Below are 15,066 nucleotides of genomic sequence, written 5' to 3' on the forward strand. Positions count from 1 at the left end.
AATTACTGTTTCACAAAGCAAGAATTCTACAACATTTTCAGCCAGGATCAATCTGTTGGTGTGCTGCCGAATCAATGATGACTATTATAAATTCACGACACTGCGCCGCATGGCTTTTGGCGCCTCTATTTTGTTCAAAATGGTCTCGAAGCGAAAAACATTATTTGCATTTATTTTTAGACCTGCAAAGCTCGAAAATAGGGTATTTGATCTTTTTCAACTACGAGACCATTCCGCGAAATTTCTAATAAATGGGATGCGCCTTTAAAGCCATGCGGCGCAGTATTGTGAAAATAAATATGTTTCGTATAAATCAATTCCGCATTCAATTGCTTTTGATAAACTGAACGAAGCTTTGAGCACTTCGAGAAACAGAAATTTTTTAAGATCATATTTTTATTACAGCTTATGATACTTTAGACAATTTTAAGAAACTTTCATCACTGAAGCATATGCTAAAACTCGTTCTAAACGCTACTACTCCCGTTCTCCTGACTCAAAAGAGGCCTTCGTGGAAGAGTTTTCCCACGTGGCCGTGTAGTCTCTCGGACAAAAATATTTCTCAATCCCTCGCTTTTTTAACAAACGTCCGTTTTTTTAAAATTTATATCGCAAAAAATACAAAAGTTCGTTGGAAAAAGTAAGCGCTTCTTTTGAGTTAGGGGAACGGGAATTGTGGCGTTTAGAGCATTTTTTAAAGCAAATACTTTAATAATGAAAGTTACTTAAAACTGTCAGAATTATCATGATCTGAAACGGAAAATATGACTTCAGTCCTTTTTTAAATGAATCTTGTATTACAAGGGAATGGTCCAGATCTATAAATGTGGAAAAATACGGTTTTATAGCAAATTTTACGTTGATTCAGAATCTATAATCAGTTTTTGCAACAGGGATTTCTGAAATTACCTGGTATTTTTGTGCATTTATTAAAACTTATGGGGCAAAAAAGATTGTGACAATGCTTGAACCAACTTTACAGTTGTCAAAGATGATGATTTTACAATTTTTTTTTCTATGACCTATTTTGCCACAAGACTTCGTTAAATGAAAATCAAAAAAAAATTCAGAGAAATATGAAAAAAGTCTAAACTAAGACTCCTGAAAATGCTCATTTCGTTAGATAATTAGATTTTCACAAAAAAACTTTTATAACAGATTCCCGTTGCAAAAACCAGACTTGTCACGGGCCGGGCCGGGCCGAAATCAGGAAAAATTTTGGCCCGGCCGGCCCGGCCCGGCCCGGCTCTTTTGAAACATTTTGAGTTTTTGATTTTTTTTTGGAAATTTTAGGAAAAATGTGAATATGTATGATAATTTAAGCATTTTTACTCTATTTTTTCGAAAAATTTCAAATAAAATTTGGTAAAAACGGGTTCCCATTTTTTGAACTCAAGAAAAATCTCGGCCCGGCCCGGGCCGGCCCGATTTTTGACAAGTCTGGCAAAAACTGATTTAAGATTCGGAATCAGAGTAAAAGATGTTTGATTCATCAAGGTCATCACTTGTTGAGAATACAGATAAACATAACAAATTTATGATATGAAACAGAGAATTTGATTAAACATGAAACATATGGAAATTTACAGCATAAAACGTTGAAAACATCGATTGAAATACGAGTTTATTTTGAAATTCAATTTTGTTCGTTAAAAATCAGCTGGAATTTCATCCGCGCCACTTGCAATTTAAGCTCCGCCCACAACTCCATGCCGCCCTTGCGTTTCAGTCTGCGAAAATCTTTTGAAAACCTTTGTCGAATTTTTTTTCACAGTTCAAATCAAGAAGTTGTGAAATAGACAGTGGTGAATAGACAACAAGTTCATGATATGAAACAGACTTAAATTTTTATAACATTTGAGGTGCATGCAACTCTATTGTTCAAACAGTCCGTCGGAGAGCAACTCTATTAGAGGGTCAATTCAAATAGAGAGTGCACCTCTATTTTTCGCCGAAGAATTCGCCCGACCTTGATACTCAACTATCTTTTGAATTTGTTCGATTTCATTAGTTTTTTATGCCGAGTTTTTCGAACTTTAACGTAAAAAACGGAGAATATCCTGAATTGTTATGGCAAACTACGTTTTTAACAACAAAAATTATGAAATAGAAATGTGAGAGAACAGTTCGGAGTCAGTTAATGATGATATTAGATAAAAGTGTAAATCGCTGGAGAGCAACTTTATTAGAGGGGCACCTCAATTAGAGGGTGCACCTCTATTGTTTAAAGGGTCCGTCGGAGTGCAACTCTATCAGAGGGGCACTTCAAATTAAGGGGCAACTCAAATACAGTTTTTACGGTAACTTCCGGTTTCCCATGTTTAGTATAAGCATTCACTTCCGGTTTCCCACGTTTTGTATAAGCATTCACTTCCGGTTTCCCATGTTTGATATAATCAATTCATAATAAATTTTTTCAAGACGCTGGCGACCCTCCTCATTACCCGTCAAGTCACTCAAAACATCATGGAAACCGTGGTCCCATTCATGATCGAAAAGCTGAAATTGAGCAGTTTAACGTACAAAATGACACGAAGCATGAGTGATGGAACATTGAGAAGACACGTGGAGAACGTGAGGAATAAAAGACAAAGTTCCGTGGAGCAAGAGGAAGAAATGAGTCCGAAACGGAGCCCCATCGGATCATTTTTAGTCTGGGATCTCCGACGGATGGGGAATTGAGGGAGAGGAAGAAACATGACGATGGAAAACTTGAGACAAATGATATGAAGCAACTTCGAACGCTTTCATCGATATTCCGAGAGGACTTTTCGCTGAAAACAGAACGTCTTCCACTTCCAGAATTCAAACCGTCGAATGATTCGAATCCTGAATTGACACAAGCTGAACTGGAGAGTGTCATGTCTGTGTATGCACGCCCACTTGACGATTTTCTCGAAATGTTCATTCAATTCGGATATGTTTTATTGTTTTCCCTGCGTTCCCGCTAGCTGCCGTATGTGCATTGATCAATAATTTGATCGAGATTCGAGTGGATGCATTCAAATTGTGTAATACTGTACAGAGACCATTCGGAAGGAGGGTTAAGGACATTGGAGCATGGCAGAAGGCTATGGAGGTGAGTGATGGGGGGGACACTGTTTCGAACACTATTGAAATTTCGGATGAGAACGTAGTTATTAATACCTGGAAATTTATTCCATTAAACAAATTTCAGCTTCTCGGAATCCTCGGCGTCATTGTCAACTGTGCCCTCATCGGTCAATCCGGTCTTGTCCAGAGGATCTGGCCAGACTTATCATGGGGTGGCCAGATATTGATTGTTGTGGTTTTGGAGCATGTCATTCTTGCATCAAAGATGATTATTGATATTCTGGTACCGGATGTTCCACATTGGGTCAGAATTGAGACGGCGAAGCAGGAACATTTCAGGAGGGAGGCGTTTAAAGTGAGTCAGACTGGCAAAATCTCAAAAATTTTTGAAAATTTTATCAAAAATAGTCAAATATCCTATTTACATTTGGGTTTTATCGGCATTTAAGTACACACTGAATAGTAAAAAATACTATTCAGTTTCATCGAGTTTTTGAAACGGCGCACAAGTTTTGTAAAAAAATATATTTTTCATATTATTCAGAGAGAATCTCGCCTACTCTCCCATACCCAAACACCGTCATCCGACCAACTTCAATCTTCAAATAACCAACAAGAACCGACTACACCAGATGCTGCATCGAGATTCAATCGATTGGATCAGATCAATAGATCAAAGAGGAGAAGTATCACTCCGATGGTCAGATTATCCAGTTTCACAAGGATACCAAGGAACGAGGATAATTGTATCGATTGAGATCTTAGGGAAAATAATGAAATCTGATATCAATTTGTCATAATTTTAAAACCTATTTCTGAAATTCTAGTCATTATATCTTCTTTTCTGGCTACGGGATTACAACTTCTTCACTGTCTGTTTTTGAGTATGATTTAATAAATTACTGTTTCACAAAGCAAGAATTCTACAAATATTTCGACCAGGATCAATTTGTTGATGTGCTGCGGAGTCAATGGTGACAATGTTTTGTACCAATCAATTCTTCTGTCAGCAATAATGGGCATAGAATTCTTTCAGTAGTAGTTTTTATCGGCCAGTTATATTTGTTAATAAGTTAGAAATACGAATATGCATCAGTCACTTTGTAAGTTGAAATACTGTTCATGAAACACGAAAAATAGATTTGAAAACATGAGATTTGAAACGGATTGAAATAAGTTATTATGAGTTTACATTTAGGATTTAGGAAGTTCTTCGAGGATTCCACCAAGTGATAGATCAGTTTGAGACGTGTCCGTAATTGGTGCATTCAGAAGTCTCAAGATCTCTTGTCTCTGCTTCTCTGTCATACTCATCCAATTATGCATCTTCGCATACATATTATTATTATTTCGAATCCCATCATTCCAATCTTTTGGATTATTGATTGCATCAGTCAGTGTTGATCTCCATCGTTTCAATATTTTTGTAGCAAACCATTCTTCGCATACTTGAGATATTTCCAGCCATCTCTTGACTTCGATGGAGACGTTTTTGGTATCAACGAAGCTGACTGGTCTGTTAATAATCTTTGTGACCATATCGGAATCGGTGGTCGATGTGTTTGAAGACAAATCAGGAGTCAATGGAACGTCGCCGGAATCAGAAGACGTCTCTGGTTGAGGAGATGCTGGACGAATTCTGGATATCTTTTCCCGCCATGTTGAAACTATTTGAGTGAAATTTATTTATAATTTGATCACTGTTACTTACCATTCTCTTTGTTTTCCGGCACTTCCATCGAGCTGTCATTCTTGTTTCCAGATAGATTTAATGACAATATCTTCATTTTCAAATCTCCACTCATCCTCAACCAATTATACATTCTGACGAATAACTTCCGTCCACTAGCCAACGAGAAATATTCTTGTGGGAAGGCGATGACGTAATCGAATCGTCTCTTATCAACATCCAGAATGTGAGACAGAAAGAACTCTTGAGAACAGCGACTCAATGAGAGCCAATCTCTTATCTCTCTTACAATTCCTTCGGCATTCATATCGTCTTCATCGCTGATCGGTGTGCTGAGATATTCCAGTGCCATCTCAACAGATAATGGTGATGAATGTGAATCCGTCGTTGGTAATGGAGGAAATAATGTCGAGGAGGAATAGTTTGGAGACAATACGGATGATTTTGGGATGCCGCGTGATTGGAGATCTGAAAAATTGAAAACATACACTCCACCGAAGAAATTCTCACTCACCTGTTCTCAACTTCCATTTCCTGCCTCCACTCACCCCTACTGATGTCGAGTTTTCTACTCCAAAATCTTCTTTTTTGATCTTCTTGACTGTTGGGATTAACTCATCTTGATCTTCATTCTCAACCTGTAAAATTTTATCATTTTTACAAATTTTCGAGTGAAATCTGAAACTGTTACCTTATTTCTTTTAAGAATTCCACTTCCATCTCGTTTCTTCTGATTCTTGACGTTTGTTAGTTTTGATTGTGGGTTGTTCGAGTTATCGGCGGTTTGTTGATTATTGATTGGAATCATGTCTGAAATGAAAAAACTTTATATGTGTTAGAGGTAAAAGAAAGAAAATCTACCAAGCAATCGGAGAGAAAATGGGAAGAATGATTTTCTAGTGGAAGGCAAGAGGAGGTAGGTCAAATATTTCTATTGATGAATTTTCGCGCGTTTTTTTTAACAAAACATTTCTGTTTTGAGTTCACAAGACTAGGGTGATACTTAACATTGTTACGTGTTTCAGGAAACTAATAAAACAGAGATTATGGAAAATCTTGAATTCTTTGATTTCATCGAGTTCTATTTTTCTGTAAGCTGTGAGTCCAGTACTATCAAGTTTTGATATAAATATCAGCTATAACTATATTGCCTGTTATTATTTGATAAGAGAAAATGTATAATATATTAAATATTTTAATTTTCATCGAATTATTAGAATAGTAAATTAAAAATCAAGCAGAAAACTGGGAAATAAAGAAACTGCAAATAGGAAAGATATTTTACAAATTAGCTTAGATATTACAATATGAGTATTGAAGAAAGGAAGACACAAAAAAAAATTATAAGTGAGTATCGGGAAATGAAAGAGAGATCTGTTTAACAGGGGAAACAAGATATATTAATGGTACAAAGATTTAGAAATGCTTGAGTTCTTGGAAGTGTCGAGTCGTCTGTCAACTTGATTTTCTACTGGCATTTCATGTTTGGCGCCTTGTAAACTCTCATAATCTCGAGTCTCTGCTCTTCTGTCAAACACATCCAATTGTACATCTTCACGTAGATCTTCCTCTTTTGGCTCAATTCTTTCCAGTCCTTTGGCTTATTCAGACATTGACCGAGTGTCTTTCTGCTTCTTCCCAAGATTTTTTTGGCAAACCACCTCTGAGTCGCTTGAGTTCTCTGGAGCCAATTCTTCATCAAAATAGAGATATTTTTGGTGTTAACATAATTGATTTTCTTGTTGATGATTGCATTGAATGTCTCGGCGGTAATCGACGGAGATGTCTCCGGAAGGAGTGAAACTTCGCGTTTCTTCGAGATCTCCGTTGGACACTCTGAAACAAAGTGAATTGAAATGAAACATACTTTTATTGATATAACCTACCGTACTCCTCTTCTTCGCTTTCTGGCTGTTGGGCAATCTTCTTTGACTTTTCATTGTTCATTCCAACTACCGACCAGATTTCCCTTTTCACATCTTCTGACATCTTCAACCAGTTGTACATTTTGATGAACAATTCCTTTCCATTCCTCAACTTTTTGAATCGTGGTGGAGTTGTCAGAATTGTGTGGAATCGATTGTTTGGTGTACCAAGAATTTTGGCAGCGAAGAAGGCCTGGGTACAGATTCCCAGAGTGAACCACTCCCTCATTTGTCTGGCAATGTCCTTAGTATCCAGGTAGACGTTATCGGGTATTGGTGTACTCAAAAGTTCTTGAGCCTGTTCGGCAGACATTGAAGAAGTACTGGATGATGTCGGTAGTGAGAGTGAAGGCGAGACGGGAGAACACGATGATGAGGAGGTCATCGGACGATTGACGTTGTTGAGTTCTGAAATTGTTATTTGATTGATTTTCACAGATTCGGAGGGTATTTCTGAGAATCTTGTAACTGAAGTAGATGACTAGAAAAACGCGGTTTCAGTTTCTGTCTATAAATATTGTCACTTACCTCCAGTAACTCCTCGTTCTTGATCATCGCATCCGCCCACTGGTTTCTGTTGTTCCACTGAGTAGTCCTCTAATTTAATTCTCTTCGTAGATTGATCTAATGACAATATCTTCATTTTCGAAGCTTCACTTATCCTCAACCAATTATACATTTTGGCGAATAGCTTGCGTCCACTATCCAACGAAAAATATGCTTCTGGATAGGTGATGACGTCATCGAATCGTATCTCATCGATATTGAGAACATGAGAGGGAAAGAATTCTTGAGAACAGAGACCCAATGAGAGCCACTCTCTTATTTCTTTCACAATTCTTTCGGCATTCATATCGTCTTCATTGCTGATCGGTAGGTTAAGTAATTCCAGTGCTAGCTCAACACATATTGATGATGACTGTAAATCTGTCGTTGATGAAGGAAGTGATGAAGTCAAGGAGGAATAGTTTGTAGATGATACGGAAGGTTTCGAGATGCTGGGGCGGAGGGGTTGGAGCTCTGAAAATTTGTACAAGAATTGTAGCTCTCTTGCAAATGCGCCCCACCGAAGAAATTCTCACTCACCTGTCCGCAAAGTCCATTTCTTGCCTTCATTGCTCCCCACTGGTATCGAGTTTTCCACTCCAAAGTCTTCTCTTCTGCTCTTCTTGACTGTTGTGATTATCTCATCTTGATCTTGATTATCATCCTGAAAAATATTACATTATTATGATTTTTCAGTTGAAATCTGAACCTGTTACCTGATTTCTTTCAATAATTCCACTCTCATCCCCTTTCATCTGATTCTTGTCGTTTGGTAGTTCTGATTGTGGGTGGTTCGAGTCATCGGATGTTGGCTGGTTTTCAATAGGAATCATATCTGAAATAAAGAAGTTTAGTTATGAATCACAAAAGAAAAAAAAGAAAATCAACGAAGTAATGGTCGAGAAATGGAGAAGAATGATTTTCTAGTGGAAGGAAAGAGGAGGTAGGTCAAATATGTCTTCTGATGAACTTTCGCGCAATTTTTTCGGCGGGAAATTATAACTTTAAATTTGCAAGACTAGGATTACACTTAGCATTGTTGCGCGTTTCAGAGAAGTAATAAAACAGAGATTATGTGAAATTTGGAATGGAGTAATCTCATCGAATCCGACTTTTATGTAACCTTACCTGTACTTTCAAAGTTTAATTGGAGAATTGAATATTAGCTGTACAATTTTTCATAATTACACAATGAGAGAAACTGTATATTATTTATTTTTATTTTTTTCAAATTATTGGAATAGTAAATTAGAAAATTAAACAGAAAGCTTGGAAAGAAAGAAGCTGCAAATGGGAAAGATATTTTACAAATGTTCTTGATGAAACGAAGTATTGAAGAAAGAAAGACGCGGGAAAAATTAAGAGAGAGAATCGGAAAATGGGAGATCTGTTTAACAGGGGAAATAAGTTATATTGATGTTACAAAAATTAGAAATTGGTTAAGTAATTGTGAGTTTTTGGAAGTGTTCATTGAGTGATCTGTCAACGTCATTTGATGTTTTAGTGGGAGTCCATGTTCGGCGCATTGTAAGCTCTCATCATCTCGTGTCTCTGCTCCTTTGTCAAACACATCCAATTGTGCATCTTCACGTAAATTTCTCTTTTTTGACTCAAATCTTTCCAGTCCTTTGGATTATTCAAACATTGGCTGAGAGTTCTTCTGCATCTTTTCAAAATCTTCGTGGCAAACCACTCCTGAGTCGCTTGAGTTTCCTCGAGCCAATCTTTGACCAAAAAGGAGATCTTACTGGTGTTAACATAAGTGACTGGCTTGTTGATGAGGGCGTTGAATGTCTCGGTAGTTATTGAAGTATAAAGGAATGAGTCAGAAGACAATGATGAGCTCGAGTAGGAAGATGTCTCCGAATGGAATGAAGCTTTTCGTTTCCGGGAAATCTCCTTGGGACACTCTGAAACAAATTGAATTGAAATGAAACAAACTGGGATCGTGGTAACTTACCGTACTCTTCCTCTTCGTTTACTGATTCTTGGGCAAACTTTATTGAGTTTGTTCCAGATACCGACAAAATCTCCTTTTTCACATCTTCCGACAAATTCAACCAATTGTACATTTTGATGTACAATTCCTTTCCAGCCTTCAATGAATTGAATGGTGGTGGGATGGTGAGAACTCTATGGAAACGGCTCCGAACAACGCCAAGAACATGGACTGCGAAGAATGCCTGGGAACAGATCGCAAGTGTGAACCACTTTCTCATTTGACTGGCGATTTCCTTGGTATCCAAGTTGATCTTATAAGAGATCGGTGTACTCAAAAGATCCTGAGCTTGCTTGATTGACATTGAATGAGATTGGGTTGAAGTTGGTGATGAGAGAGAAGACGAGACGGGAGTGAATGTGAATTCGGGCGATGAAGAGGGCATCGGACGATTGGAGTTGAGGACAGCGTTGTTAAGTTCTGAAATTGAAAAGTCGATTGATGTTCCCTGATTGTGAGGGTATTTCTGAGAATCTTGTAACTGTAACAGCTAACTAGCAAACGCGGTTTCAGTTTCTAAACATTTCTGGACACGTTTTTTGTGGAAATAATTAAACTATGGAATGTCTATAACTCTTGTAACTTACCTCTAGTAACTCCACGTTCTGGCAAACTGCATGAGCCAACTGACGTCTCTTGATCTACGGAGGAGTCCTCCAGTTTCATTCGTTTGGTTGCTGGCTCGAACTTGTTAGTATATTGATTTTCGTCCTAGAAAAAATTTTCTGTGTAAAATGCAATTACTTTTTCGGTATTTTTGGTATTTTTCGGTACTGACACTATTCTTTTCGGCAAATCATAAATTAACAGGGCTCATTGAAACATATTTTGTTAGATCTCAATTCCTTCTCTCCCATAAACTTACCAAAATACCAAAGCAGATCGGATGATCTCTTGATTCACATTCCGTCCTGAATCGATTCTCAATCTGGACTGTATCTAGTTCGAAACATGAAATCGGGACTTCCTTCCTTTTGAGAATTCCATAACAATCCGTATTCATCGGGTGTCTGACATTGGTCAGTTCCGTCAGAATGTAAGTTGACTCATCGATGATTTGTTGGAAAGTGAGAGCTCTGGTTGGAATCATTTCTGAAAATAATACATTAGAGTATGGATATGTGTTAGGGGGAAGAAGAAAAAATATGCAGTCAATAAGAGGAAGAGAAAACAAAACAATATGCAAGTCAGAGCGAGGGAATAAGCGAATGAGGTTCCAAGTTGCGGGATTATATGACTGCACATAATTAGCGTGACATCTGATTTACAACCGCGGCGTCTTTTTCAAGGGCTCTGGGAAAGTAACTGACTATCTGTATCTTTTCTACAGCTGTTTGACCTGACCTATGCAAAAAGATAACATCATAAAGGTTAACAATATGGGAAGAGTTGAAAATCTATTTTTCTTGATTTGATCATGACAATGGACAAAATCAGAAATCAATAATTGTCAATCACGTCAAAAAAAGTTGGTAGTCCATATTTTGTCAAAATTTAAAAATTACTGTTATTTCTTGTTAAAAAATGCAAATCTTTGAAAACGTGACAATTATCATTTATCAGAAAAGTCAAACTGATAAAACTTAATTAACTAGAGTATAGAAAATGGGTGGGTATGTCTTTCCAGAACCATGGTTATTATAATGGTTAACAATATGAGAAGATGAAATAAACCGTCTGTAGGGGAAAAAAGGGAATGAATGAGTGACAGTCCCATCTATCTGGGATACAACTGTGCATTGCGTCCTTTTTTGGGGCTCTGGGAAAACCTGTCATGTTTTAAAGTGATGTGACCTGACCTATGAGATAAATAAATATCGAAAAAGATAACTATGCGTATTGTTTCTGAGTATTCGCAAAGTGTGAGTACGTCAGTGACTACGGTTTATGAGGACCCCAGAAGGAAAATGGAAATGTTTCTCGCGTTTAATATAACAAAGTTGAAAAAAGCTAGTAAAAAAATAAGTCTTTCCATGCGAACCCGAAAGAAAAAGTGATATTTTTTCTTACGAACATAGCGGTCCCTTAAAACTAAATAAAAAGGGTGAAATAATATGCATAGGAAGGCAATAAATCGTCTGTAGGACGCAAAAGAAGAAAATGGAAGTTTTGTTCCTTATGAACGTAACGGTCCCTAGTTACTATAACAAAAGAGAGAACACTATATACTGTATAAATAAATATGATTGAGAGGAAAAGAATAAACCGTCTGTAGGGGGAAAACAAGGGTGTGAATGAATGACGGTCCCATAATGGACATCTACCGTGGCATCTAGTATACAACCACTTCCGTTTTTGGCCCTGGGAAGAAGGTGTCATGAACTGGAGAGTCAATATGATCGATTCGGCTGATCCATGCAAGAAGACATCCTAAAAAATTGCAATGCTCATTGCTCATGTGGAAATACAAGAAGCTGGTAAAATTGCAATTACAAGGGAATATGCTTCTGTGAAATCCATACAAAGGTACTAAAATGAAAAGAAGTAAACGCATTTTAAAATTAAAAGCAAGGAATTAAAAATAAATAATAAAATAAATATAACTGAATTCCATAACTCAATCCCACAAAACAGTAACTCAGATAATATAGTAGCCTGTACACTTCCAGTCCATATTCCTCCTTTCTTTAGTTTCCTCAGCTTATTTCATCTTTCTAGTTGCTCTCCCTCATTTCTTTCACGAAGAACAATCCATTGGAGAGTCTTTGACACGTCACCTTCCAGAGAAGTATGCATAGAGATTTGAGATACGGTTTTTTTCCTGAAATGAAATAAATTTCCACATTTACTGTTTCATGTTGCACATTAAATTTAAAGATGGGGATAATGTTTTGATAAGAGCGCTAAATACTTTTGAACTGCTGCTTTTGAATACTCACCACAAATACTAGTCTCGAAAGCTGTCTCGAAAAGCAGTGCAACCAAAAACAAGGAGAGTGATTCGAAGAGTGACTCGAATATTGAGCGAAGGGTAGATTACAGTTTCATCGAGTTGTTGAAACAGTGCATCAATTATGTGAGACGATATCTTCTCAGTTTTCAAAGGGGAACCTGTCTGAACTTCTAGTCATTATGTCTTCTTTTCTGGCTACTCGATAACAACTTGGTTACTGTCTGCTTTTGAGTTTCTTAAAATAAATTACTGTTTAACAGTGTTTGTATTTTCCAAATTTCTTGACCAGGATCAGTTGATCTTCAGGAAGATAAACATTCAAAATAAATTTTTATTAGTTTAAAAAAAATCAAATTATTGGAATAGTAAATTAGGAATTAAACAGAAAATCGGGAAATAAAGAAGCTGCAAGTGGGAAGGGTATTCGATAAATTAACTTGATGAAACGGATATGAGTATTGAAGAAAGAAAGACGCGGGAAAAATTAAAAGTGAGAATCGGGAAATGAGAGGGAGATCTGTTTAACAGGGAAAATAAGTTAAATTAAATTATTGTGAGATTGTGAGTATTTTAAGTCCGACTTGATGTTTTAGTGAGAGTTCATGTTCGGCGCCTTGTAAACTCTCATAATCTCGTGTCTGTTCTCCTTCGTCAAACACATCCAATTGTGCATCGTTACGAAGATTCCTTTATTTTGGGTCAAATTTTTCCACTCCCTTGGATTATTCAGGCATTGGTTGAGTGTCTTTCTGCATCTTCCCAAAATCTTCGTGGCAAACCACTCCTGAGTCGCTTGGGTTTCCTTGAGCCAATCCTTGATCAAATTGGAGATCTTTTTGGTGTCAACATAATCGACTTGTTTGTTGATGAAGGCATTGAGTGTCTCAGCGGTGATCGATGTGTGAAGGAATGAGTCAGGAGACAATAATGAGTAGGAAGATGTCTCCGAATGGTGTGAAACTTCGCGTTTCCGGGAGATCTTCTTTGGACATGCTGAAACAAATTGAATTGAAATGAAACGTACTCTTATTGATAAAACTCACCGTACTCCTCCTCTTCGCCTTCTGGCCCTTGGGCAATCTTCTTTGACTTTTCATCGTTCATTCCAACTACCGACAAAATTTCTTTTTTCACATCTTCTGACAGTTTCAACCAATTGTACATTTTGATGTACAATTCCTTTCCAGCCTTCAAAGAATTGAATGGCCGTGGGACGGTGAGAAGCTTGCGCAAACGGTTTCGTCCTGTTCCTAGAACATGTACAGCGAAGAAGGACCGGGTACTGATTCTCAGGGTGAACCACTCTTTCATTTTTCTGGCAATGTCATTGGTATCTATGTAGATGTTATCGGGAATTGGTGTACTCATAGTCAGAAGCTCACGAGCCTGTTCGGCGGACATTGAACGAGATTGGGTTGAAGTCGGTAGTGAGAGTGAAGACAAGACGGGAGAACACGATGATGAGGAGGGCATTGGACGATTGAAGTTGAGGACAGCGTTGTTGAGTTCTGAAATTGTAATTTGACTGATGTTCACTGATTGTGAGGGCATTTCTAAATTCTGTACAAATTTTTTTAGTTAATCAGGTCTATTTAGTGTCCATAAATCTTGTAACATACCTCCAGTAACTCCACGTTCTTGATTATCGCATGCGCCCACTGGCTGCTGTTAGTCCACTGAGTATTCCTCCGATTTAATTCTCTTCGTAGATTGATCTAATGACAATATCTTCATTTTCAAAGCTTCACTTATTCTCAACCAATTATACATTCTGACGAATAGCTTCCGTCCACTATCCAACGAGAAATATTCTTGTGGATAGGTGATGACGTCATCGAATCGTATCTCATCGATATTCAGAATATGAGAGGGAAAGAATTCTTGAGAACAGAGACCCAATGAGAGCCACTCTCTTATTCCTTTCACAATTCCTTCGGCATTCATATCGTCTTTATCACTGATCGGTTTGTTAAGAAATTCCAGTGCCATCTCAACAGATATTGATGATGAATGTGAATCTGTCGTTGATGAAGAAAGTGATGAAGTCATGGAGGAATAGTTTGGAGACAATACGGATGCGATGGAGTGGCGGAGGGGTTGGAGCTCTGAAAGTTTTGAAAAAAAGTTGTCGCTCTCTTGCAAATGCGCCCCACCGAAGAAATTCTCACTCACCTGTCCGCAACGTCCATTTTTTGCCTTTATTGCTCCCCACTTGTGCCGAGTTCTCCACTCCCAAATCTTCTCTTTTGCTCTTCTTGACTGTTGTGACTAACTCATCTTGATCTTGATTTTCGTTCTGAAAAATATTGCTATTTTTCCTAATTTTTCGGTTAAAATCTGAACCTGTTACCTTATTTCTTTTAATAATTCCACTTCCATCTCGTTTCATCTGATTCTTGTCGTTCGTTAGTTCTGCTTGTTGGTGGTTCGAGTCATCGGAAGTTGGCTGGTTTTTAATTGGAATCATATCTGAAATAAAGAAATTTTGTCATGAATCACGAAAGAAAAGAAAGAAAATCAACGAATGAATGGGAGAGAAAATGGGAAGAATGATTTTCTCGTTGAAGGTAAAAGGCGGTAGATCAAATATGTCTTCTGATGAATTTTCGCGCATTTTTTTGAGCGGGAAATTACCATTTTAAATTAACAAGACTAGGAGAAACTCAAAATTGTTGCGTGTTTCAGAGAACTAATAAAACAGAGATTATGTGAAATTTGGAATGGCTTAATTCTATTGAATTCAACCTTCATGTAAGCTATCCAGTACATTCAAAATTCGATAGCGATGAGAACATCTATATCAATTTTTTGTATAATACTATAAGAAAACGATGTATTAATTAATTTTATTTTCATCAAATTATTGGAATAGTAAATTAGGAATTAAACAGAAAACTGGGAAATAAAAAAGCTGGAAATGGGAACGATATTTTATAAATTAGCATGAAGTATTGAAGAA

The 15,066-nt window shown here is 37.3% G+C and overlaps 6 protein-coding genes across 6 annotated transcripts; 1 reads left to right on the forward strand and 5 right to left on the reverse strand.

Moving 5' to 3' along the window:
• Window positions 1–2,466: 2,466 nt before the first annotated feature.
• On the forward strand, window positions 2,467–3,811 carry GCK72_012918 (uncharacterized protein; the record flags this gene model as incomplete). The annotated part of the gene is made up of 4 exons (XM_053729497.1): window positions 2,467–2,574; window positions 2,987–3,079; window positions 3,179–3,409; window positions 3,599–3,811. The coding sequence occupies 4 exons, from the start codon at window positions 2,467–2,469 to the stop codon at window positions 3,809–3,811; spliced, it is 645 nt and encodes a 214-aa protein (XP_053584269.1).
• A 437-nt stretch (window positions 3,812–4,248) lies between these two features.
• On the reverse strand, window positions 4,249–5,552 carry GCK72_012919 (uncharacterized protein; the record flags this gene model as incomplete). Its single annotated transcript, XM_053729498.1, has 4 exons — window positions 4,249–4,682; window positions 4,766–5,212; window positions 5,259–5,382; window positions 5,436–5,552. The coding sequence occupies 4 exons, from the start codon at window positions 5,550–5,552 to the stop codon at window positions 4,249–4,251; spliced, it is 1,122 nt and encodes a 373-aa protein (XP_053584270.1).
• Window positions 5,553–6,212: 660 nt separating this feature from the next.
• On the reverse strand, window positions 6,213–8,048 carry GCK72_012920 (uncharacterized protein; the record flags this gene model as incomplete). Its single annotated transcript, XM_053729499.1, has 5 exons — window positions 6,213–6,580; window positions 6,631–7,077; window positions 7,198–7,689; window positions 7,756–7,879; window positions 7,932–8,048. 5 exons carry the CDS (start codon window positions 8,046–8,048, stop codon window positions 6,213–6,215), a joined length of 1,548 nt encoding a protein of 515 aa, XP_053584271.1.
• A 667-nt stretch (window positions 8,049–8,715) lies between these two features.
• GCK72_012921 (uncharacterized protein) lies at window positions 8,716–10,304 on the reverse strand (the record flags this gene model as incomplete). The annotated part of the gene is made up of 4 exons (XM_053729500.1): window positions 8,716–9,125; window positions 9,176–9,634; window positions 9,802–9,925; window positions 10,080–10,304. 4 exons carry the CDS (start codon window positions 10,302–10,304, stop codon window positions 8,716–8,718), a joined length of 1,218 nt encoding a protein of 405 aa, XP_053584272.1.
• Window positions 10,305–12,696: 2,392 nt separating this feature from the next.
• On the reverse strand, window positions 12,697–13,658 carry GCK72_012922 (uncharacterized protein; the record flags this gene model as incomplete). Its single annotated transcript, XM_053729501.1, has 2 exons — window positions 12,697–13,100; window positions 13,151–13,658. 2 exons carry the CDS (start codon window positions 13,656–13,658, stop codon window positions 12,697–12,699), a joined length of 912 nt encoding a protein of 303 aa, XP_053584273.1.
• A 117-nt stretch (window positions 13,659–13,775) lies between these two features.
• On the reverse strand, window positions 13,776–14,574 carry GCK72_012923 (uncharacterized protein; the record flags this gene model as incomplete). The annotated part of the gene is made up of 3 exons (XM_003096955.2): window positions 13,776–14,212; window positions 14,280–14,403; window positions 14,458–14,574. The coding sequence occupies 3 exons, from the start codon at window positions 14,572–14,574 to the stop codon at window positions 13,776–13,778; spliced, it is 678 nt and encodes a 225-aa protein (XP_003097003.2).
• Window positions 14,575–15,066: the final 492 nt, after the last annotated feature.

This window comes from Caenorhabditis remanei, chromosome IV (assembly GCF_010183535.1).
Source record: "Caenorhabditis remanei strain PX506 chromosome IV, whole genome shotgun sequence".
Lineage (NCBI taxonomy): Eukaryota > Metazoa > Nematoda > Chromadorea > Rhabditida > Rhabditidae > Caenorhabditis > Caenorhabditis remanei.